General features: G+C 43.5%; 1 protein-coding gene across 1 annotated transcript; it reads left to right on the top strand.

Annotated features, from left to right (window-relative positions):
• Positions 1–1650: 1650 nt before the first annotated feature.
• On the top strand, positions 1651–27063 carry LOC138368272 (uncharacterized). Its single transcript, XM_069330822.1, has 3 exons — positions 1651–1718; positions 19449–20205; positions 27037–27063. The coding sequence occupies exons 1-3, from the start codon at positions 1651–1653 to the stop codon at positions 27061–27063; spliced, it is 852 nt and encodes a 283-aa protein (XP_069186923.1).
• Positions 27064–27390: the final 327 nt, after the last annotated feature.

The raw sequence follows: 27390 nt of genomic DNA, 5'->3' as shown, positions 1-27390 counted from the left end.
ATTGTTAAAAATTGCTGGATAAATCACACACTCCCTTGCTTACTTAATAAAAACTGCTGTGAAACGAGATCATGCAATTACGGTTTTATTAGATGTTATACAATATAACATTTACATAGGAACACAAAGCTGGAAAAGCACGTACACGCACACACCACCGCACACACACACACACACACACACACACACACACACACACACACACACACACACACACACACACACACACACACACACACACACACACACACCGCACACACACACACACACACACACACACACACACACACACACACACACACACACACACCTGTTGATTGACGGTTGACAGGCGGGACCAAAGAGCCAGAGCTCAACCCCCGCAAGCACAATTAGGTGAGTACACACACACCACACTCACACACAGACACACACAGAGACACACACACAGACACACACACACACACACACACACACACACACACACACACACACACACACACACACACACACACACACACACACACACACACACACACACACACACCACACACACACACACACACACACACACACACACACACACACATGCATTAGGCAGTGATGTGGTGGAGGCTGACTCCATACACAGTTTTAAATGTAGATATGATAGAGCCCAGTAGGCTCAGGAATCTGTACACCAGTTGATTGACAGTTGAGAGGCGGGACCAAAGAGCCAAAGCTCAACCCCCGCAAGCACAAATAGGTGAGTACAAATAGGTGAGTACACACACACACACACACACACACACACACACACACACACACACATGCATTAGGCAGTGATGTGGTGGAGGCTGACTCCATACACAGTTTTAAATGTAGATATGATAGAGCCCAGTAGGCTCAGGAATCTGTACACCAGTTGATTGACAGTTGAGAGGCGGGACCAAAGAGCCAAAGCTCAACCCCCGCAAGCACAAATAGGTGAGTACAAATAGGTGAGTACACACACACACACACACACACACACACACACACACACACACACACACACACACACACACACACACACACACACACACACACACCGTATGTACACACTGATGAACACACTGATGTACACACTTATACATCACTTCTTGACAGTTGCGAGGCGGGACCAAAGAGCCAGAGCTCAACCCCCGCAAGCACAACTAGGTGAGTACAACTAGGTGAACTAGGTGAGTACACACACACACACACACACCGTATGTACACACTGATGTACACACTTATACATCAGTTGCTTGACAGTTGCGAGGCGGGACCAAAGAGCCAGAGCTCAACCCCCCTGCAAGCACAACTAGAGGAGTACAACTAGGTGAGCACACACTAATCTTCATATTTGACCAAGATCACGTGTTAAATAAGTGCCACGATACCTCAGGAACCTCTACTGCAAATAGCGTGAGGAAATAGGCGAGAGCAGTATGAAGCAACGGATAGTAAACTCGGCCAGGTATAATTATGCACTTCTCGCGCCCCACTTATGCTGGCCTCGTCACGAGGCTCCAATTATACTGCAGATCTTAATTCCTTTAACCACCGAACCATTCACGAAATAAGTAAATTATTTGTGCTTGCACGAAGTGTGTGAAGGATGTACGAAATGGGGTAAAAGATGTGCGAAATGGGGTAAAGATGTACGAAATGGGGGTAAAAGATGTGCGAAATAGGGTAAAAGATGTACGAAATGGGGTAAAAGATGTACGAAATGGGTAAAGAATGTACGAAATGGGATAAAATATGTACGAAATGGGTAAAGGATGTACGAAATGTGTGAAAGATTGAGGCTGAAGGAGTATACAGAGCAGAAGACCTTCCAGGCACACAGTTCCATGGCTCTTACGAACAACCTTCGCACTAAGACGCGATAATAAGCAAGGAATCAAATGCTACTTGCCTCCTGTACATGCTTATAGTCCAATACAGCGAGTATATACTGTAACAGAACGCGAGCATCATGTAACACAAACCGTACTTACTGTAAGAGAATGGGATCATATTGTAATGGGGGTAATACTGTCTCATTCTCCACTTGTATGTCTCTCATACTATACAAATAGACTTAAGATGTCCTTATGACAAATAACTAAGGACATCTTAAGTCACCCCAAGATAATGCTCAGCTACTCTTCCTGTGCAATGGGAAGTTAAATCCTATTACCCATTTCCCCCCTAAGTCACTACCCACTGTCCATCACCAATCACACCTAGCCCATCACTCATGACCCCTTGCCCATTACCCATTTCCCTTAGCCCATTACGTCCTGCCGCACCAGAAAGGTGGACTGGTGACCTCCCTTGCCCGTCTCCTCTCCACGCCCCCATTCACCTTTTTACCTCCTTAAACGTAATGGCTGTAGAATATCAATAATGGCGTGATACGGTACATTCTGATGACTGGTGGTGGTGGTGGGGGGATGATGGTGGTTGGGGAGATGGTGGTGGTGGGGGGGGAGATGGTGGTGGTGGGGGGGGGAGATGGTGCTGGAGGGTAGTGGTGGTACTTACCTTGCAGTGTTTACCTGGGAGTGAGGTTTAGCTCTTTATGTCCTGCGTACTATGCTTGTTGTACCTGTTGCATTAAAAGTTAATTAATCTGACGTTTGAATTCTTTGGGTGGAGGTGGCTTCAACAACTTTCTCATTTTGGTGCATTCCACTTGTTGATTACCCGTTCAGAGTACGAGTAAATGAGCTTTACATTCCTTTGGCTCATTTGCGTTTCCAGCTTCCACTTGTGTTCTCTTGTTCTACTTCCTCATAATGAAGGCTAACCTTGTCCACCTTATCTTTTTCTCTCAGTATCTTTTATGTTTTGATCACATCCCCTCTGTTCCTTCTATCTTCTAGGCTAGTGGAAGTAAATTTCACACTCCCTATTCTCGTACCTTAGCCCTCTTGGATCTGGCTAAGAGGGTTAAATGGGTGTCTTGTTGCAAACCTTTGTACTTCTTCAACTTTGGTTTTATGCTTCACAAGACGTGGAGTCTATGTCGGTGCTGTATATTCCAGTAATGGTTTGGCAAATGTTATGTAGATTGCCTTGAAGTAGCACTAATTTAGGTTACTAAGCGACGCCTCCAATGTCAGTGTTGGAATTATATCCACTCCCAAACCTTAATCTTTCTTTCCGATTTCTGTGTCTCCTTATGATATAAATGTCTGCTGACCTCCTCTCTCCCATCCTCATTACCTTACAACTGCTGGGATTGAATTCTATCAACCATATGTTTGATCACTCCTGGACTTTGTCAAGGTACCTCTATAACTTCCTGCAATCTTCCTCTGGCTTTATATTTCTCCTCAGATTTGCATCATCTGCAAACACTGACACGTGCGAGCACACTCCCTCGGGTAGGTTATTCACATAGATCAGGAATATCAGCAGTCCCAGACCAGAGCCTTGTGGGACTCTACTTGTTACAGTCCTCCAACTCGAAATCTCCTCCATGACTATGATTCTTTGTTTTCTGTCTTTCAGGTAATCCCTTACTCAGTTCAGTAGTTCATCCCATCCAGCTTCTCCATCTTGTACACCTGTCTTTCACGAAGAACAGTGTCAAATGCTTTTAGACACTCTAGGAAAACACCATCTACCAGCGTTCTTTTCCTGTCATAAACTCATTTTAGTAATCCTGTCATAAACTCAATCAGGCACGACTTTCCCTTTTTAAATCCATGCTGACATTTTGCCACATAGTTGGTCCTCTTAAAATGTTCCATTATCTCAACCTGATTACTTTCTCCAGTACTTTACACGGAATACTTGTCAATGACACCCGTCTGTAATTTAGTATCTCCTTTATATCCCTTCATTTGAATAATAGAACTAGGTTTCCTTTTAACCGACTTCGGTGATTTTCTGTCTCAAATGCTTCATTAAAAAAAATAGATAACAGCTGACAAAGTACCTCTGCAGCTTCCTTCAGCATCCATTTTGAAATTAGGTCCGGCCCCATTGATTTTGTCCCATCTAGTTCCTACAGGTGTTTTTTACCTCTTCAAAAGAGACTACAATGTCATCTATTGATTTTATCGGCCTTTCATCTTGCAACCTTGGTCTTCATGCCGGTTCTATTGAAAAGACCTCATGAAAATCTTTTTCATGAGTTCGTCACATACCTCATTATCATTTTCTGTGAGAATTTCCCCTTGTCTCTTTCAGAACAGCCTTACTTGGTCCTTAGCTTTTGCAGCAATAGTGATAGTGATGGTGGTGGAAGTATTAGAAATGGAATAAAATTGGTAGTAGTGCAAGTGTTGGTTTGATGGTAGTTCAGTGATATTGGTGGGATACTTGTGCTGTTGGTGGTGGTGGTGTGAAGATTTGTCCCGCACCCAGAGAGAGATAATCATGCTGATGCTATGGAAGCCACACAACACTGACAGGAAACGGTGATGTAGATGTGTTGACTGCGGCCAAAAAAAGATGGGCCAAATGCTTCCAAGACGGGTGGCGTAGTGAGTGGTGTTTGCACTTCATTACGGCCGAGACGGAGCGGTGTTAATGAAGGAGAGGTGTTTGTCTTGGAAGCCACGAGTTATCCCTCACCTTCTGGGCCGCAGTCTTCTCAAACTCACTCTTAACTTTTCCACAAACCCTGAATTCCCGAGTGCATCCTCTACATAGCCAGATATGTATATGAGCATTCTAGGGTATAAACATAAAAACACCTCAGGGCAATGCCAAATTCAGGTCCAAGTAATTATGGTTATGCACTTCCTGCTGCAAAACAAAGAACCAGATGGTGTTGATTTTCAGCGCGAGAGAAGACGGAGAGACGGATACATTACCTGTCGGAAACCGGAGCAGAGAAGGACATGTGTGAGACAGGTTCTCAGGAAAGGCAATTATTCACAGCACTGGAAATGCTAATATGCGGGGGAAGATGTGTTAGAGTGCAGGGAGTGGTGTATTTAGTGTGATACGGTTCACGTTGTCATTTGTGACTATTTTCACATGTTTAGTGTGATACACCTCACACTGTTATTGATGGGCTATTCCCACGTGTATAGTGATGGTTGTATTGATTGGGACAGCATTTAAAGATGCGAGGACAATAATTAAATTGTACTTATTGTTATATATTTGTGTCGGGCACTAATTAGTCCCCTAATCCCCCTCCCCCTCGCTCCCCCTTCGCTCTCTCTCTCTCTCTCTCTCTCTCTCTCTCTCTCTCTCTCTCTCTCTCTCTCTCTCTCTCTCTCTCTCTCTCTCTCTCTCTCTCTCCCTAATCCCTCTCTCTAATCACTTCCCTCAACCCCCTCTCTCTTCCCAGTCCCCCCACTCCGTCTCTTCCTAGGGCACCAAATATCTATCTTATCTCAGTCTCTCCCTCTTTTCCACTCTATCAGTCTCTCCCCCTTCCATTCATGCCTCAGTCTCGCCCTCAACATCTCACTTCGTTCACCCATCCTATCTTATCAGTATTAGTTTCCTCTCTTCAGCATTACCTTACTCCCTCCTCTCCTCAGTCTCGATCTCCCTTCCACTCCTCTCAACTCGCAATTCATCCTTCTTCCCTTTCCTCCGTCAGTTCTTCCGTCTCCTATCAATACGGTGCTGTCTCCATTCCTCCCTCTCTCTCTCTGTCTGTATGTCTCTCTCTCTCTCTTTCTCTCAAGTCTCGTACTCCCTACCTCTCTACGCAGTGTCGCTCTTACTATCTCTTATATATTGTGTACACAGACGAGTACAGAAAAAGACGACTGCTGACTCCTGTTACCAGGCTGCGAATTTTCCCATCCTGTAGCACATCGTGATCCTTACCCCATTAGTTTTCCCTGGAATACGACCCGCCAATAGTTTAACAACTAGGTACCCAATCACTGCTGGGCGAAGAGAGGCGTACAGTTAAGGATTGACGCCAGGTCAATCCTCCCTGGCCAGGATACGAACCTAAGCCATTCGCTCGAACCTTGTCCAATAGCTTAGGTCCAATCGCTCGAACCTAAGCCGAAGCGCGGGGCGAGGGTGTTACCACCGCGCCATCAAGGACTGTAAATTCTCTCCTTAGTCTCAGCGTTTCTCTCTTATCTCTTCTGCCTCTTCCTCTCTCCAGTCTTTCCTTCCCATCTCTTCAATATCACTCTCAGCCTCATCCACCCTCCATCTCTTCCTCCTTCCCTGCCTCTATTGCCCCATCCTTTTCTCTCTTCCTCCCTCCTTCTATCTCTCTCCTTATCACACTGTGTTAGTAATGAGAGTAGTGTACCAATAGTAATGACCTGTTAATCTCTTATAATAAGAGTGTATTCTGAGTGCAGAACTTTAAGGTTAATATTAACTTCACACTCATTCTCAGCTCCAGAACATGTTCCACGTAGCTGCCAAATTACCAGTATTAATTACCATAACACATATTTAACATTTTAATTATAAGAAAAAGAGGCAACTGAATGAAGCATTAAACTACAAAATGTTTAGAAGGCGGGGACCAGGAGCTGTTCCTGCAGGCATATCTCCATAAGTTTTTTGTATTTCATATTTGGGTACATCTACATTTATGCAGGTACGCCTAAACTGTATGAAGTACATAGTGCACCAAGAGCTAGCTACGTGATGGTACAAAAATCCTCCTCTCGCAGGATAGTTAGTCATAAATTGGAGTTTTTTATTAACATATTTAGGTACGTCTGCCTTTGTGCAGCTGCCCTGAACTATATGAAGAGGAGTATAGTGTGTCAAAAAACTAGCTACGTGATACTAAAAATCCTCATCGGACAGGATGGGTACTCATACAGAGGCATGTGATTAGTAGTCTACACTGGCAGACTCTGGGTGCATTATGAGGATATCATCAACACACGAGTGAATAAGGCAGCAGTGATACTAAAAGTCCCCATCTCGCAGGATGGTTAGTCATACAGGGCCATATGTTCAGTAGCCTGCACTGGCAAATTTTGAGTGCATTATGAGGATATCTTTAAGAACACGAGAGTGAATAGTTATTTTTTTTTAGTACATGAGATACATCTGCATTAGTGCAGCTACCCTAGACTATATGAAGTGGAGTACAGTGTGTCAAAAAAGCTAACTAGGTGATGCTAAAAAATCCCCATCACACAGGATGGTTAGTCATACAGAGGCATGTGATAGGCAGTCTGCACTGGCAGACTCCGAATGCATTTTGAGGTTACATATCATCAACACAAGAGTGAATAAGGTAGCAGTGGTAATACAAGTCCCCATTTCGCAGGATGGTTAGTCATACAGGGCCATATGTTTAGTAGCCTGCACTGGCAAATTTTGGGTACACTGTGAGGATATCTTCAAGAATACGAGAGTGAATAAAGTAATTGCAAAGCTCCAGGTACCTCATGCCAACTGGTCTGAAAGGTCTAATAGCTTGGCATTCAGTGATGTAGTGCGGGAGATCGTGCCGCAGTTCCTGCTCACAGAGTTTGCAACTGGAGTGCAAACTCCAGTTGCAAACTCAGTAATTGCAAAGTAATTGTAAAGCTCCAGTTGGATTGGGAGATCCGTCACCTGCAGCCACCTGCCACAGGTAATGGTAACCCAACCTGATCCTTGCAACCACTGTGTCGCACAGTCTAGTGGACGTTTTGTGCTGCCCATAGATATAGGTTTCAGATCTGAACAAATCATAGCTTTTTATACAAGTACTTTCAGGTCGTTGGGAGTCAGTAAGTTCTTTCCTATCAGATCTGAATGTTTGGACCAATACAGTTTTGACAGCAGAGATGGGGATACCTAGATTTAATTCAACTTCAGACTTGTTACACGCTAATTTGGCTGCAATGTCTGTCTCATTATGATGGGTTATATTTATGTGTGAAGGTATCCATACAAAGGAGATTCGAGACCCTTTACTCTGTGCATCAATTAGGTCATTTATAATTGGGAGTATGAGGTTCTTGCTGTCGATCTTCCAAGAGAAGTTTTCGATTGCTTGAAGAGCAGACTTTGAATCGCAGAATATTATTCCTCCTCCAATGTTTTTTAATGTACTGGTAGCTAGTTGTAATGCTGCTAGTTCTTCTTGTGTGGAGGTCAGCCAGTTGTTTAACCTGACACTGACAGTCATTGTCCAAATATTATTTCTATAAAACCTACATGCCGCTGCAGTCCGTCCAGTAGAAGACTGGACTGAGCCGTCGGTGTAGACACAGTGCTCGTGAGATCTTAGACTCTCGATGGAGGAGGCAATTGTTTCAAGTGTGACAGCTTTGAGTAGAGCAAGATTCTCATTATCTTTCTTGGTGACAGGTGTGTATGATACTTGAATGGTGGGGTACAGATAAAGAGGAATATCAGAGACTGGTAGATTGCACTTAAAAGGAATGTTAAGTTTAATGAGATTGTAAGCATTGTTGCTCAGCCAATTATCATAAAAGGAGTGAGTTGGTATGTCGGCACCAGTCAAAAGGGTGTTAACAGCACTAAATAATTTGTCTCTGAGCAATGCAGGAGATGTAGGGTCTCTCATGACTTTAAGGCAAAAGGTAGTGTTAACTTGCATTATTCTCTCTAGTATGGTTGGAAGCTTCAGTTCTTCCCGCATGTTGATGATTCTTGTGCATCTTGGGGCACCAAGAATTATCCTCATGGCTTCATTCTGTACTACTTCAAGTTTGTCCAACACAGAGGAGGGGAAATTAATTAAGTGCAGAGCATTATAATCAACGAGAGATCTAACGAACATCATATAGAATAGTCTAGCATATTTAATATTGATACCAATATTCTCGAGACTGCGAAGCTCCTTGTAAACTCTGCGTTGTTGGGACTCCACTTTAAACTACTGGGTGTTTACACTCTCCTCTTCCCTATGTAGAGTTTCTCCCTCTCACTCACCCCTTCCTTTCTGTACTACCTCACCTCCTCCCTCTTCCTCTCCCTTGTGTGGTGGTATCTCACCCCTTCCCACCCATCACCTTCAATCCCTCCCTATTCACGTACAGCATCCCACAGGATATACCTGTACCGAACATTGAAAATTAACACTACAGACGTTTCCTTATATCCCACTAATATGTGTGGCCTTGAACCATACATTACATCGTAATCAATTATAATCTTATTTTGTCTTAAATATTTATTAAAAACAGTATTATTATTATTTTTATTGTTAGTAGAGGTAGAACAATGAATACTAATATTTTGTTTAATAATTATATGACTATTATTATTGCTAATAATAGTAGTACCAGTTGTATTAATGTTAATACAGTATCACCATTACTGAACCACTAGTAGTATTATAGTAATTATGATAATAATAATACTGTAGGATATAACCTCACACTTGTGTATTTGTGAAATTTATGTGATTAATTTACACCAATTCTTTCGCACTTTCCCGAGTGCTTAGTCAAGGTCTGAGTGTGTGTGACTAGGACGAGACTTACCTCTCAACGTGTAAACACAATAATACTAGTAGTGGTTCAGTAATGGTAGCAGCAGGTTGTAATACAAGAGGTAATAGCAGACGCAGCAGTAACAATGACATTTTTACCTTGTTCATGAGTTTGCATAATCACACGGACGTTTCCTCCGCTTATTTTAAATATTCCCGCCTCTTTTACTGCTGTGGGAGCAACCCGTCCTCTTAAAAAGAACGTCACTTTTGGCTCGTATGCGCGATATGGCTAAATTTGGACGTAATTTGAAATGAAATCGACTCACAAAAGTGACGTTCTGTTCCGTTTTCTATTTCAGTCGTCCGGCCTACGCGCAGAGGTTATAAGAGGAAACTTTAAATTAACGTTTTTCATAACGTTTTGAAACTTTATGAGAATTTCCTGCCCACCTAACCTATCAGAGGACCCTTAACTTACTGTTGTTGAAAAAAAAAATCCCAAATTTATTTTCATATTTTTTTCAATTTCAAATTACGTCCAAATTCGGCCATACGGGTAAACGGCCAAAAGCGACGTTCTTTTTAAGAGGACAGGTTGGTGGGAGAAGCTGTTAACTCGTGGGAAACACCACCCCACCCTAATATTTCCTCTTCCCTTTAGTGCTGTGGGAGCTACTGTTATCCTGGGAGAAATATTCTCACTTTATATCCTATCTATTTAGAGCATCGCAGAAATCGCCACCAGAAAGTGAGGTCACAACAGATAAAATTTTAAGCATGTCTAGGAATTTGTACAATATTTTCAGTGTTATTTACCATCAGAGTACCTGCAGTATGTCAGGCACCGACCACAATTATCTCTCTCTCTCCATACAGAGGTCACCTCCAAGTATAATTACCTGATACAGGCTGGAGGCCAGGGAAACTCCACCATATTCGTTAACAACAAACTGGAACTCTCAGGAGTACCACCATTCCTGCTGCTCCATACACGTCAGTGATTAAGCAAATTTCCTTCATTATACAGATCGACCAACAACTAAAATTCCAAACATGGATCGACCTCAAATAATCCCCATGTTGGTCGATAAACAGTTTAGATCCACCATGTTGGTAGACTACCAGGTTAGCTCCACAATATTGATGGACCAAAAGTTCAACTCATCCATTATGGTCGACCACCAGTCCAATTGTGTTATAAAATGTCAACAACCAGCCACTCCTTCACAGAGAACGCCAACCTAACATACTGCAAATCTAAAACACGCTCCTCGCTCCGTATTTACATGTACCGGGTTCTCACCAACCACCACCACTCACAACACCTAGATGTCCGTCATCAAACTCCCGTCACAGAATACTTCAGCGCCTTACCAAAGTCTTCAATGTCAATGTCCTTATATACGTCTTCATACTAATCTGCATCATGCCACACCTCTCTCCAGTACCAAACTGTTTACATCTTACCAATATATTTCCCATTACCCTCAAAAAGTTTCAGAAATCAATATTTTTTCTCCCTTGACGAGTCGTTCTAAGCCTGCCATCCCTTCCTCCTCTTATTCTCCTTCCCGTCTTCTCTCCCCTTTACCTTACTTCCGCCTTCCCACTAGTATTCCGTCCCCCTATTCTCCTCGCATCCCCTCCCCCTAGTCCTAACAACCTCCCCTCCTCTGTTTCGCACATTCCACCATCTTTATTCCTTCTTTCCCCATCCTCTTCATCGCTCTCCCCACCATTTAGTCATTCCATCTTCCTTCCTCCAGTTCCTTCGCTTCCTCGCTCTTTTTTTCCACCTTCTGGTCCACCTCCCACTGTCCTCCCCCTTCTCCCTACCTCCCCAACAACCTCCAAGTCCCCCCCAGACCCCCTCTTTGCCTAGTCTCCCCCCCCCCCCATCTCAGCCATCAACAACAACGCCGAAAATCATTTGCAGAACAATATTCCTTGGAGCGTCACATAAATGCAGCACTTGGCCACGGTTGCAGTATAAGGTATAAGGATATATGAGGGAAGGAATATTGGGTGCCTCGCCTGTTATTTTTAATAGAAGCAGGAGCAAGACATTGCAAAGGGTTTTGTCCCATTTTCCTTATTTCATATTTCACAAGCAACGTGTGTGTGTGTGTTCTTGTATGTTATGATTTATGTTAATGTTGTTATTAGGCTAATATTGTTACTATTGCTGGTAATAATTATGAAAATATTGCTATTATAAAATGTTAATATTAATAATAATAATGTTAATACTGGCAATAACTGATTATGGTAATGTTATGATATCCACACATAATACAGGTAGAGTTAATTAGAACTATTGAGTGAATAATCAGATTTGTTCATAATGAGTTACATTTTATACATACCAGCTTATTCTCCGAGGAGAGCTGGCATTACACACACTTATAATAGATCAATCTCGTCTGGAACACACACAAAACATGATCAAATATTGATCCAATGTGCTGGTATAGAACTCGCGCCCCTTGGACTCCCCCGAACACATGCTGTCCTGGGATGGTTCCACAGGCGGAGCTTGGACCAGTGCACACACACACACACACCGCCAGGAGAGATGCTACACCGGGAGTTTTCCGATTCAGCTTGATAGTGGGATTTACCAGTGTCTCTGCTTCCTGGTGCGGTCTATATTTCTTCTTACGAACAAACTGAGATTCCTGCAAACGGTTATCCACCTCATGTTCCTCTTAATACTAATTAATTTTTATTTTCTTCCTTAAATTTTGATTTATAGTTGATAATAAAGGAGGCATAGATCACAATCCTAGGCGCGTGCACGCGCGCGCGCACATTCACACGCACACAAACATACACACACATGGAGGCTGACTCCATACACAGTTTCAAATGTAGATATGATAGAGCCCAGTAGGCTCAGGAATCTGTACACCAGTTGATTGACGGTTGAGAGGCGGGACCAAAGAGCCAAAGCTCAACCCCCGCAAGCATAAGTAGGTGAGTACATACATACATACATACATACATACATACATACATACATACATACATACATACATACATACATACATACATACATACATATGTATGTATGTATATATATATATATATATATATATATATATATACATATATATATATATAATATATATATATATATATATATATATATATATATATATATATATATATATATATATATATATATATATATATATATATATAACTGAAAACTCACACCCCAGAAGTGACTCGAACCCATACTCCCAGGAGCCACGCAACTGGTATGTACAAGACGCCTTAATCCACTTGACCATCACGACCGGACATAATGAGGTGATAGCCGAAGCTATTTGAACCACCCCACCGCCGGCACTCGGATAGTAATCTTGGGCATAGCATTTTACCAAATCACCTCATTCTTTGGGGCACACGTGAGGAACACAAATGCGAACAAGCCTGAATGGTCCCCAGGACAATATGCAACTGAAAACTCACACCCCAGAAGTGACTCGAACCCATACTCCCAGGAGCCACGCAACTGGTATGTACAAGACGCCTTAATCCACTTGACCATCACGACCGGACATAATGAGGTGATAGCCGAAGCTATTTGAACCACCCCACCGCCGGCACTCGGATAGTAATCTTGGGCATAGCATTTTACCAAATCACCTCATTCTTTGGGGCACACGTGAGGAACACAAATGCGAACAAGCCTGAATGGTCCCCAGGACAATATGCAACTGAAAACTCACACCCCAGAAGTGACTCGAACCCATACTCCCAGGAGCCACGCAACTGGTATGTACAAGACGCCTTAATCCACTTGACCATCACGACCGGACATAATGAGGTGATAGCCGAAGCTATTTGAACCACCCCACCGCCGGCACTCGGATAGTAATCTTGGGCATAGCATTTTACCAAATCACCTCATTCTTTGGGGCACACGTGAGGAACACAAATGCGAACAAGCCTGAATGGTTCCCAGGACAATATGCAACTGAAAACTCACACCCCAGAAGTGACTCGAACCCATACTCCCAGGAGCCACGCAACTGGTATGTACAAGACGCCTTAATCCACTTGACCATCACGACCGGACATAATGAGGTGATAGCCGAAGCTATTTGAACCACCCCACCGCCGGCACTCGGATAGTAATCTTGGGCATAGCATTTTACCAAATCACCTCATTCTTTGGGGCACACGTGAGGAACACAAATGCGAACAAGCCTGAATGGTCCCCAGGACAATATGCAACTGAAAACTCACACCCCAGAAGTGACTCGAACCCATACTCCCAGGAGCCACGCAACTGGTATGTACAAGACGCCTTAATCCACTTGACCATCACGACCGGACATAATGAGGTGATAGCCGAAGCTATTTGAACCACCCCACCGCCGGCACTCGGATAGTAATCTTGGGCATAGCATTTTACCAAATCACCTCATTCTTTGGGGCACACGTGAGGAACACAAATGCGAACAAGCCTGAATGGTCCCCAGGACAATATGCAACTGAAAACTCACACCCCAAAAGTGACTCGAACCCATACTCCCAGGAGCCACGCAACTGGTATGTACAAGACGCCTTAATCCACTTGACCATCACGACCGGACATAATGAGGTGATAGCCGACGCTATTTGAACCACCCCACCGCCGGCACTCGGATAGTAATCTTGGGCATAGCATTTTACCAAATCACCTCATTCTTTGGGGCACACGTGAGGAACACAAATGCGAACAAGCCTGAATGGTCCCCAGGACAATATGCAACTGAAAACTCACACCCCAGAAGTGACTCGAACCCATACTCCCAGGAGCCACGCAACTGGTATGTACAAGACGCCTTAATCCACTTGACCATCACGACCGGACATAATGAGGTGATAGCCGAAGCTATTTGATAGCCGTACTATCCGAGTGCCGGCGGTGGGGTGGTTCAAATAGCTTCGGCTATCACCTCATTATGTCCGGTCGTGATGGTCAAGTGGATTAAGGCGTCTTGTACATACCAGTTGCGTGGCTCCTGGGAGTATGGGTTCGAGTCACTTCTGGGGTGTGAGTTTTCAGTTGCATATTGTCCTGGGGACCATTCAGGCTTGTTCGCATTTGTGTTCCTCACGTGTGCCCCAAAGAATGAGGTGATTTGGTAAAATGCTATGCCCAAGATTACTATCCGAGTGCCGGCGGTGGGGTGGTTCAAATAGCTTCGGCTATCACCTCATTATGTCCGGTCGTGATGGTCAAGTGGATTAAGGCGTCTTGTACATACCAGTTGCGTGGCTCCTGGGAGTATGGGTTCGAGTCACTTCTGGGGTGTGAGTTTTCAGTTGCATATTGTCCTGGGGACCATTCAGGCTTGTTCGCATTTGTGTTCCTCACGTGTGCCCCAAAGAATGAGGTGATTTGGTAAAATGCTATGCCCAAGATTACTATCCGAGTGCCGGCGGTGGGGTGGTTCAAATAGCTTCGGCTATCACCTCATTATGTCCGGTCGTGATGGTCAAGTGGATTAAGGCGTCTTGTACATACCAGTTGCGTGGCTCCTGGGAGTATGGGTTCGAGTCACTTCTGGGGTGTGAGTTTTCAGTTGCATATTGTCCTGGGGACCATTCAGGCTTGTTCGCATTTGTGTTCCTCACGTGTGCCCCAAAGAATGAGGTGATTTGGTAAAATGCTATGCCCAAGATTACTATCCGAGTGCCGGCGGTGGGGTGGTTCAAATAGCTTCGGCTATCACCTCATTATGTCCGGTCGTGATGGTCAAGTGGATTAAGGCGTCTTGTACATACCAGTTGCGTGGCTCCTGGGAGTATGGGTTCGAGTCACTTCTGGGGTGTTAGTTTTCAGTTGCATATTGTCCTGGGGACCATTCAGGCTTGTTCGCATATATATATATATATATATATATATATATATATATATATATATATATATATATATATATATATATATATATATATATATATTATTAAATATGACCGAAAAAGTAAGATTAATAATTCTAACACGAATTTTCTCAATCTTTCGTACATTTCTTTTCACTGCTGGTGGTAATTCAAAAATCAATTCTCCAAAATTCATTTTTATTTCTAGTCTGACGCGACACTTGAGCGCGTTTCGTAAAACTTATTACATTTTCAAAGACTTTAGTTTACACATACACAACTGAATAGAACTTACACATCTTCGATTTGTTTATATCTACATTTGAGTGAGGTGGATGGGGTGAGGTGGTATTAATAGGGTATTAAATTCATCAACACAAGACTGAACACGAAACAATGGGTATTGAATGGAAGTGATTGTAGAAAGCCTATTGGTCCATATTTCTTGATGCTTCTATATTGGAGCGGAGTCTTGAGGTGGGTAGAATATAGTTGAGCATTAATTGGCTGTTGATTGCTGGTGTTGACTTCTTAATGTGTAGTGCCTCGCAAACGTCAAGCCGTCTGCTATCGCTGTATCTATCGATGATTTCTGTGTTGTTTACTAGGATTTCTCCGGCGATGGTTTGGTTGTGGGAAGAGATTATATGTTCCTTAATGGAGCCCTGTTGCTTATGCATCGTTAAACGCCTAGAAAGAGATGTTGTTGTCTTGCCTATATACTGGGTTTTTTGGAGCTTACAATCCCCAAGAGGGCATTTGAAGGCATAGACGACGTTGGTCTCTTTTAAAGCGTTTTGTTTTGTATCTGGAGAGTTTCTCATGAGTAGGCTGGCCGTTTTTCTGGTTTTATAGTAAATCGTCAGTTGTATCCTCTGATTTTTGTCTGTAGGGATAACGTTTCTATTAACAATATCTTTCAGGACCCTTTCCTCCGTTTTATGAGCTGTGGAAAAGAAGTTCCTGTAAAATAGTCTAATAGGGGGTATAGGTGTTGTGTTAGTTGTCTCTTCAGAGGTTGCATGGCGTTTCACTTTCCTTCTTATGATGTCTTCGACGAAACCATTGGAGAAGCCGTTGTTGACTAGGACCTGCCTTACCCTACAGAGTTCTTCGTCGACTTGCTTCCATTCTGAGCTGTGGCTGAGAGCACGGTCGACATATGCGTTAACAACACTCCTCTTGTACCTGTCTGGGCAGTCGCTGTTGGCATTTAGGCACATTCCTATGTTCGTTTCCTTAGTGTAGACTGCAGTGTGGAAACCTCCGCTCTTTTCCATGACTGTTACATCTAGAAAGGGCAGCTTCCCATCCTTTTCCCTCTCGTAAGTGAAACGCAGCACGGAACTCTGCTCAAATGCCTCCTTCAGCTCCTGCAGATGTCTGACATCAGGTACCTGTGTAAAAATGTTGTCAACATATCTGCAGTATATGGCCGGTTTCAAGTTCATGTCGACTAAGACTTTTTCCTCGATGGTACCCATGTAGAAGTTTGCAAACAGGACACCTAGGGGAGAACCCATGGCGACCCAATCTACTTGCTTATACATGTGCCCATCCGGGCTCAAGAAGGATGCCTCTTTAGAACAAGCTTGGAGTAGTTTCCTTAGAATATTTTCTGGTATGTCAAGAGCGGAGGTTTACACACTGCAGTCTACACTAAGGAAACGAACATAGGAATGTGCCTAAATGCCAACAGCGACTGCCCAGACAGGTACAAGAGGAGTGTTGTTAACGCATATGTCGACCGTGCTCTCAGCCACAGCTCAGAATGGAAGCAAGTCGACGAAGAACTCTGTAGGGTAAGGCAGGTCCTAGTCAACAACGGCTTCTCCAATGGTTTCGTCGAAGACATCATAAGAAGGAAAGTGAAACGCCATGCAACCTCTGAAGAGACAACTAACACAACACCTATACTCCCTATTAGACTATTTCACAGGAACTTCTTTTCCACAGCTCATAAAACGGAGGAAAGGGTCCTGAAAGATATTGTTAATAGAAACGTTATCCCTACAGACAAAAATCAGAGGATACAACTGACGATTTACTATAAAACCAGAAAAACGGCCAGCCTACTCATGAGAAACTCTCCAGACACAAAACAAAACGCTTTAAAAGAGACCAACGTCGTCTATGCCTTCAAATGCCCTCTTGGGGACTGTAAGCTCCAAAAAACCCAGTATATAGGCAAGACAACAACATCTCTTTCTAGGCGTTTAACGATGCATAAGCAACAGGGCTCCATTAAGGAACATATAATCTCTTCCCACAACCAAACCATCGCCAGAGAAATCCTAGTAAACAACACAGAAATCATCGATAGATACAGCGATAGCAGACGGCTTGACGTTTGCGAGGCACTACACATTAAGAAGTCAACACCAGCAATCAACAGCCAATTAATGCACAACTATATTCTACCCACCCCAAGACTCCGCTCCAATATAGAAGCATCAAGAAATATGGACCAATAGGCTTTCTACAATCACTTCCATTCAATACCCATTGTTTCGTGTTCTGTCTTGTGTTGATCACCACTTGTGATCCTGTGGTCCTGGGTTCGATCCCAGGCGCCGGCGAGAAACAATGGGCAGAGTTTCTTTCACCCTATGCCCCTGTTACCTAGCAGTAAAATAGGTACCTGGGTGTTAGTCAGCTGTCACGGGCTGCTTCCTGGGGGTGGAGGCCTGGTCGAGGACCGGGCCGCGGGGACACTATAAAACCCCGAAATCATCTCAAGATAACCTCAAGAAGATGAATTTAATACCCTATTAATACCACCTCACCCCATCCACCTCACTCAAATGTAGATATAAACAAATCGGAGATGTGTAAGTTCTATTCAGTTGTGTATGTGTAAACTAAAGTCTTTGAAAATGTAATAAGTTTTACGCAATGCGCTCAAGTGTCGCGTCAGACTAGAAATAAAAATGAATTTTGGAGAATTGATTTTTGAATTACCACCAGCAGTGAAAAGAAATGTACGAAAGATTGAGAAAATTCGTGTTAGAATTATTGTTCTTACTTTTTCGGTCATATTTAATAATATATGTCTACAGGAAAGACTGCTACCAATATATATATATATATATATATATATATATATATATATATATATATATATATATATATATATATATATATATATATATATATATATATATATTCATCTATGAAATTGCAAACATGGGCCATGAAAGAGCTCATCTTCGTAGCATAATAACCCTGCACAGTAACTTGACAAAGAAACTTAAAACTCCAGACGCTTTTGTGATTAAAGTCAAATTCCAGAGTAAAGTGAAGGGATATGATCCGACACAAATTGCGTTACAACGTTCATCAACTCAATTTACCGATTTCTTTGATGAGAGAAACTAAAAAAAAGTGGATTACCATAAAACATACCAGCGTTGCCAAAATAACAACACAAAACGTTTAGCAGCGCTGCAAAAACACAAAACGTTTACCAGCTTTTCCAAGACATCAATATTAAACGTTTACCAGCGTTGCCAAGAGAACAAAACAAAACGTTATGGGGCTACAATATTTCGCTGGTGAGTGATGTTAAATAACGGCAGTGTTAAATTAGCAGTGCTGTTAAAGGTATTGGACAATAACAGTGTTGAATAACAATACCAGAATGACTATATAGTAGTTACAAAAATACTAATATTTTTGTAAGCTTATAAATATAATAATAATATGGCTACAATAATTACAAAATCAAAAATTTTTTACTAACAAAGACGAAACGAAAGCTAGTTAAATGGGAGATCATAAGGAGCGCCACAAGGTTCCGTACGTGCCTGTGCCTAGTATAGCTCAGCGACATGACAAAGGAAACTGGCTCCATTAATATGTTTGCAAATATTGCACAGCTAATAAGAATCAGAACAGAGGAGGAACAGCAACACCCAGCCCATCTTGTTTAGATCGTACTTATATGTACGGTATGGACCATCAGATATATATATATATTGACATATTGGACAATAGTACACATGAATGAGTCACAGACGTATCAAAAAGAACTTTATATTTACAAACGTAAATATGATAACGAATGTAGGAACTGAGACACTGCATTAAACTAAGAATGTTAGGAAGGAGAGGCTACAGCTAGCCGAGCTGGACCATGAAGGCACAACTAGGTGAGTACATGAAGGTGAGAGGAGCGGTGAGCAATAACCACAGTGGTGACCACAGTGGTAACCACAGTAGTGACCACAGTGGTGACCAGTGGTGACCACAGTAGTGACCACAGTAGTGACCACAGTGGTGACCACAGTGGTGACCACTGTGATGACCACTGTGGTGACCACTGTGGTGACCACAGTGGTGACCACAGTGGTGACCACAGTGGTGACCACTGTGATGACCACTGTGGTGACCACTGTGATGACCACTGTGGTGACCACAGTGGTGACCACAGTGGTGACCACAGTGGTGACCACAGTGGTGACCACAGTAGTGACCACAGTAGTGACCACTGTGATGACCACTGTGGTGACCACAGTAGTGACCACAGTAGTGACCACAGTGGTGACCACAGTGGTGACCACAGTAGTGACCACTGTGATGACCACTGTGGTGACCACTGTGGTGACCACAGTGGTGACCACAGTGGTGACCACAGTAGTGACCACTGTGATGACCACTGTGGTGACCACTGTGATGACCACTGTGGTGACCACAGTAGTGACCACAGTGGTGACCACAGTGGTGACCACAGTGGTGACCACAGTAGTGACCACTGTGATGACCACTGTGGTGACCACAGTAGTGACCACAGTAGTGACCACAGTGGTGACCACAGTGGTGACCACAGTGGTGACCACAGTAGTGACCACTGTGATGACCACTGTGGTGACCACTGTGGTGACCACAGTGGTCACCACAGTAGTGACCACCAACAGAGGGAACTACCGCACGTTGTACCAGTCCTCATGCACGCTTACGATATGAGTCTCCCATTCTCTGGTCTCCCTTATAACTCCGTATATTACGCACAATATTACTCTTTCCCTTTCCTCCTCCATTCTTCCTCTCTCGTTCCCACAGAGACAATGACCATTTCCACGTACCAGCCTCCCTCTGCTCTTTTCCAATCCACTCCTCTCTTCCTTCCCACATCCATTCTTCCTACCCTTCTTCATTCCACAGACAGACACACACACACACCATGGGCCTCGCGGCTGAGTGGACAGCGCTCTGGGGTCGCAGTTATAAGGGCCCGGGTTCGATCCCCGGCAGAGGCAGAAACAGAGTTTGTTTCACCCAGGTGGGCCTATTCACCTAGCAGAAAAATAGGTACCTTGGAGTTAGATAGCTGCTACGGGCTGCTTCCTGGGGATGTGTGTGTGTGTGTGTGGTTGCGTGTGTAAGATAAATGTAGTAGAAATAATAGAGGAAAAATTAAATTGGTTAGTAAGGCGGGGTCCAGGAGTTAATAGTTCCATTCTGCAGAACCAAATAGTAAATACACACACACACACACACACACACCCCATATCTATACCAGACAACCCCCCCCCCACCCCCCACCCCATCCCCCCAAGCAACGCCATAAACACCCATCAAGGAGGAGAATCCCCAGGCGAGGTCAGCTAATTGTTTTTATGCGCATCATGTGTTCGGTTCGTGGTCCTGAATCCCATTTACGGCTTAAATGTTGTTGATAGTGCGAGGAGAGACCTCTAGCCTCTCCTGTGTCCGGTGTGGTGGAGTGTGAGATGGGGGAGAGGCACGCAGGGAGGGAACTAACGATGGTCGGGCGAAAAGAAAGAGAGAGAGAGAGAGAGAGAGAGAGAGAGAGAGAGAGAGAGAGAGAGAGAGAGAGAGAGAGAGAGAGAGAGAGAGAGAGAGAGAGAGAGAGAGAGAGAGAGAGAGAGAGAGAGACAGAGAGACAGACAGACAGACAGACAGACAGACAGACAGACAGACAGACAGACAGAAAGAGAGAGAGAGAGAGAGAGAGAGAGAGAGAGAGAGAGAGAGAGAGAGAGAGAGAGAGAGAGAGAGAGAGAGAGAGAGAGAGAGACAGACAGACAGACAGACAGACAGACAGACAGACAGACAGACAGACAGACAGACAGACAGACAGACAGACAGACAGACAGACAGACAGAGAGACAGACAGAGAGTTGTAATCACCGTGCAGCGACTTCGATACACATGGAGTAGTTCGGCCTCATTCAGTGAAGAAGGTCGTCTGGCAGGAGGCGGGTTGTTGAGGGGAGAGCGTGGGCCATTGTTCACATCCACTCGACTCTCCATTAATGTGGTCCCTCTTCTTGCAAGAGGACACGAAGGACAGCATCAGGAGGAGGAGCAGACCTCCCCGCACACAAGCGCCCAACACAGTGTGGCCACAAGACATCCAGAGCAATGCCATTATGCATCAGTGTAGACCGTTAGTTTCTACTGCTTCCATTGACTGACAAAACACCAGATATTCTTTTCCACTGCTAACAACAAGCTCACAGAACACAAGCTGTTCCTTTACACTGCTCAGACTCACAGGGCACAAGCAGTGAATCGCAATACTTGTAGCGCTGGCCAGTTTTCTAATATAACTCTTCTTGTGTCAATCACAACACATTCTTTATCATATTTTCCATCCTTAGATGTAGAAGTAGACGTCACAGAAACCCTCTATGGGGGAAGTGATGACAGAGAAGACAGAACCAATGTATGAAAATATACATAAAGCAAAATACAAGAAAATGTATGAACCAATGTATAAGAATAAGTATGAAACGCGGTACAACCTTGAGTTTCATTTTGTGTAAAGTTGCTTAAAGTCATTCCCAGAGTTGAGGCTGGACAGCCTGTGTAGAGGAAGGCGCAAAGTCTCCGATCTAAGTAACAGACCTGAAGCACCATTTTAATCAATAGTTCTATCATCCATTGCAAGTATATTTTAGTTTGTAAATTTATCGAAGCAGTACACTAAATATTGTCACTACTCGACAGTTAATTTTTTTTGTTTAAGATTTGGTTGTTATTAATTATTATTATTATTATTATTATTATTATTATTATTATTATTATTATTATTATTATTATTATTATTATCGGTTTTTGCTGAGGCTGCCTAAAACACATTCAAAATACTTGAGTCAAAGTAATTTCAAAGTGATTATCTAAGTAATTTTTAGCTAAGGTAATTTTGTCAGTCGCCTCTGTTTTGAGGGGAAAAAATCCATCTCAAAAAGCCATTTTTGTTAATAAATCTACGTATCTTCATAACTTCAATCCAATCCTGATGATTATTCAATCAACGCAGTGTACAGGATACTACATCAGTAAGGTCAAACGGTATTGTTAACCCATATTTGTATAAATACATTTTGGTATTTTGAATAACTTTTATGTCAACATTATTTTAATTAATGTCCTTGAAAAAATATTAAAACAAATTTTACGTAATCGCTAAAGAAACTTATTGCAACTGTCACATGATGCTAAACATACGATATTTAAATAATATTTGTCACAGAAGCGTTCTTTGGAAAACAAAAATTAATTAAAAAGTTGTGAAGTTTCATTTCGAGTTGATTAAATAACATTGAGAATATGTGTAAATACTTGCAGGAGAAAGTCGTGGGAAGGCGGAAGTAAAAAAGCAGTTCTTACGGAAAGATTCATATCTTAATTACGCCCTAAGCCTCTCTTTATCTTCTTGTCTTCCCTTCTCTCTACTCCACTAACTCTTTCTTTCTTTCCCCTTCCTTCCCTCATCTTCTCCTCTCTCTTACATTATCTTCATTCTGTTTGTTCGGTTTTCTTCTTATACTATACTGTCTCCTCCTTTTCTTCCCTTTCCTTCTCTTTTCCATCTCCGCCTGTTCCATACCTCTCCCTCGACCACTACCTTTACTACTCCTCTTCGAGTCTCCCTCTTCCCTCCTTATTTTGTCGCTTCTCTTTCTCGTCTCTTCTTCTTCCCTCCTCCTGACGCTTCTCTTACTCCTCCTCGCCCCCTCCCCTCCCATCATTCTATCGCTTCTCCTCCTCATGGACTCCCCCCCCCTCTCCCCTCCACCCTCATCCTCATGAAAATTCATGACCGAGTCTCCCTCATTAAGGAAGCGTTCTCGAGTCTTTTCCCCGAGAAGATGAATTTTCATAAAGTCGTGACAATGAGGAAGGCAGCGACAATGGCTGTAGTTTCCAGTCTCCGCCATTCTCGCGCCTAATGCCTGCTGGTATCCACAAAAGAGGAAAAGCTAAGGGGATTAGACTCGACCTCCTCTCAAAAGAAAGGAGAGAGAAAGTGTTAAAGAATAAAATAAGTCAAGGGACAAATAGGTGGAGACGGCATTTAGACCATTGGATCTGTGTGGAGGAATGAGTTAGTATGAGAATTAATGGATCTCCCACAGCACCACTTCCCGGGATGATTGAGAAATATCTGGCCTTCGCTATGAATACAAAATCTGCGCCTGGTTTTACATCAACAAAAATGTGATGAAACAAATCTTGGCGAGACTTACCGTCCTGGGAAGGGAGGATGGGATTATGAAGGTGTGGGAATAGAGGATGGGGGGGGGGGAAGGGATGTGTGTGTGTGTGTGCGGGGGGGGGGGGAAGGGAGGGGAATGGGAGGAAGAGGGATGGATGATGTGGGAGGAAGAAGTAAAGAGAATTACAATAAAATAATTTCTATTGCTTAACTAAATTTTTCCAAATTGTTTTTTTCCGACGTAGGAATATTAATAAATACATAATAAGTTAATATATAGAAAGCACACAAGCATCACATCTGTGTGCGTATGTGATGTTTGTGTGTTTGTTTTTATTTGTGATGTATCTCCGTTGTTTGCAACACCAAGGGTGCACCACGAGGAGGCAAGACTAGGATTTATTGGGGGTAGCATAACATAATGTCCTTCAACGAACTGTTTAAGTCATAGAACACTGGAATACATAATCCCACTGAATAACGATCCACCACTCTGACAACAGTCGAGGAATCTGCCAGCTCTTCGACAGCACAATACTTAATGTTGATCACTTGACAAAAGCCGGCATGGAAGCCATGACAAGCAACCAGAAGCAACCTAGTTATAGTTCTCCCCACCGACCACTCCGCCGCCTTAACCGTAAACTTCGGCGACAGGAAACTTTCCCATTACTTATAGCTGAACGCAGCCTCGTCCTGAGGCCGCCGTGGCTGTTAAAATTCCCTTCCTTCAATAGAAATGACTTAATGCAGTCAAGCCGTTGCGCTCTGCTGCTCCTCGCACTAAAGATTACCAACATACATTGAAATCTGGCGAGTGAGTAGCGTTTGCTTTTGACTTGATACACAACTTTTATGTTGTATTTTGCTTTTACGAAACTTGCAAAATAATGTATCGCGTCATAGTAGTTCCGAGCAGGGCATAAACCGTCGTCGTCCTGCGTCTCACTACGGCACCGGCGGTCTTCTTGCCTGAAGGATAAATTCCATAAGAACTGGAGCGCCAAGAAAAAGCAGCCGAGCAGACATTCTGGTAACTGCATATGCTGGCAAGAATGTTGAAGGCAAGCAAGCAAGCAAGCAGCGCGGATTAAGTAATGTCCACAGACTGGGAGAAAAGCATCAAGAAATGCAAGCAAAAAGCAAGCAATGAAGCAGATAAGAAGTCACGCAAACATTAAGGCAACCATGCAGGCACGGAGGCAAACGACCACAAAGCAGAAAGGCAGACAACCATGCAGGCGGAAATGCAGATAACCCATGCAGGTAGAAAGGCAGTCATCCATGCTGGGAGGCAGACAGCTATGCAGGGCGAAACGTAGGAAACCATGCAGGGAGGAATGTAGCCAAGAAGTCAACCATGCAAGGAGGAAGGCAGGAAACCATGCAATGAAAGCAGACAAACATGCAGAGGGGAATGCAGGTAACCATGCAACCAGGATGGAAGCCAACCATGCAGGGAGGTAGAAAGCCATACGGGGAGGGAGGGAGGCAGCCGACCATGTAAGCAGTAAGGCAGGCAACCATATAAGCAGTAAGGCAAGCAACCATATAAGCAGTAAGGGCAGGCAACCATGCAGGGAAGCAGGCAGACAGGAATGCCACCAGGTATACAGGCGAGCAGGAAGATAATTTAGCGTAGTTCAATCTGAGTCCATCACGACCCTGAGACAGTAAACACAGAATTCCTGTGCTGTGTTTGCCTGCGCGGGGCCGACCCTCTCACTTCCCCCGGCCACTGGTCATTCAGGTTAACTGGATGTGCCTGCATCTATGTGTATATGTATGTATGTATGCATGTATGTTGTATATGTGAAGGAGCAAGTAAATTACGACGTGATTAGGGTACATCATGGACCGAAACGGTGACTAGTTTTTCGTTTCATATGTGAAGCACTCCGAGCACTCTGGACGTGAGGTCTAGCATGCGAGCCTCCGAGCACTCTGGACGTGAGGTCTAGCATGCGAGCCTCCGAGCACTCTGGACGTGAGGTCTAGCATGCGAGCCTCCGAGCACTCTGGCCGTGAGGTCTAGCATGCGAGCCTCCGAGCACTCTGGACGTGAGGTCTAGCATGCGAGCCTCCGAGCACTCTGGCCGTGAGGTCTAGCATGCGAGCCTCCGAGCACTCTGGACGTGAGGTCTAGCATGCGAGCCTCCGAGCACTCTGGCCGTGAGGTCTAGCATGCGAGCCTCCGAGCACTCTGGCCGTGAGGTCTAGCATGCGAGCCTCCGAGCACTCTGGCCGTGAGGTCTAGCATGCGAGCCTCCGAGCACTCTGGCCGTGAGGTCTAGCATGCGAGCCTCCGAGCACTCTGGCCGTGAGGTCTAGCATGCGAGCCTCCGAGCACTCTGGCCGTGAGGTCTAGCATGCGAGCCTCCGAGCACTCTGGCCGTGAGGTCTAGCATGCGAGGCTCTGAGCACTCTGGCCGTGAGGTCTAGCATGCGAGCGTTCAAATCATGGCCATTTTTCAATGTTCAAGTATCATATATCTGTACTCTTGGATAATAAAAATAATAACAATAATAATAATAACAAGTATACTCTTGCATACTAAAAATAATAATAATAATAATAATAATAATAATAATAATAATAATTATTATTATTATTATTATTATTATTATTATTATTATCGCTGTTGTTGTAATGATAATTATAACATTTGGCCTCGTCGACGGTTATTACATTAGAGCCCGCCATGCGCCATCAAGTTTGACCGAAATAATACATAAAATATGCAAACCCCCAAATTATCAACCTCATTATGTACATTTATACGCCTTAACGTAAATAAAATATTCCCAGACAATCCCTCATGCAGTTTGTGAGTATGACTCTTGACAGCTCTCTGTGCAGCTTGTGAGTATGACTCTTGACTGCTCTCTGTGCAGCTTGTGAGTATGACTCTTGACAGCTCTCTGTGCAGCTTGTGAGCATGACTTAACTAGAACATTTAATTCCTTACACTCGCCAATCTGGCATAATAATTAGTCGATCACTATTCCCAATGACTTTTCAGAGAAGCCTTGATAAGTTTTGCTGGCTTCGCTACTGTGGTTCAGTGGCATCAAGCAGGCGACGGATGCACCTGGCTGGTGGATTGTAAAACATTCCTCTATGATATTAGAGCTCTGCTTGCAATCTAAAGCAACTAAAGACAATTTCGCTCTTCAATCTTATATACATATATACATATATATATATATATATATATATATATATATATATATATATATATATATATATATATATATATATATATATATATATATATATATATGTATGTATATAATTTCCACATATACAAGTCGACAATGTGTTACACAATTTGTTGTGTAACGTTTGTTATTCATGCAGGTACAGCTTATATTGCAAGAAAATTGATTCGACTAGCATTTTAAGGCTCTGCATCATAATATTTTCATAGAGCCAATGTGACGCACAAACAGCAGAGTAAAAAAGTTTTGTAAGTTCATGCTCAAACATTTTAAAAATTATTATTATTTCAGGAACATTTTATGGCCAGGAGAGACAGAACGAGACAGAAGGAGAAATAGTGGTATGGAGGAGGATGAAGGGAGATAGGGGGGCTCACAAGACGCCCACCGGTTGACCCCACGACGCCTCCTTACAGGGAAGAGGGGTCTCGCGACCCCATCAGAGAGGAAAGGAGGTCCTCCAGTTCAGTTCATTTCAGGGAGGGACTAGACC

This window comes from Procambarus clarkii, chromosome 24 (assembly GCF_040958095.1).
Source record: "Procambarus clarkii isolate CNS0578487 chromosome 24, FALCON_Pclarkii_2.0, whole genome shotgun sequence".
Classification (NCBI taxonomy): domain Eukaryota; kingdom Metazoa; phylum Arthropoda; class Malacostraca; order Decapoda; family Cambaridae; genus Procambarus; species Procambarus clarkii.
This window is presented reverse-complemented; position numbering and strand designations above follow the sequence as displayed.

Coding starts and splice junctions, on each gene's coding strand:
- LOC138368272 (XM_069330822.1), top strand. CDS start 1,651: ATGGGGGTAAAAGATGTGCGAAATAGGGTAAAAGATGTACGAAATGGG. Junction 1,719..19,448: donor GTAAAAGATGTACGAAATGG/GTAAAGAATGTA, acceptor AGTGGTGACCAG/TGGTGACCACAGTAGTGACC. Junction 20,206..27,036: donor CTGGTCTCCCTTATAACTCC/GTATATTACGCA, acceptor TTATTCATGCAG/GTACAGCTTATATTGCAAGA.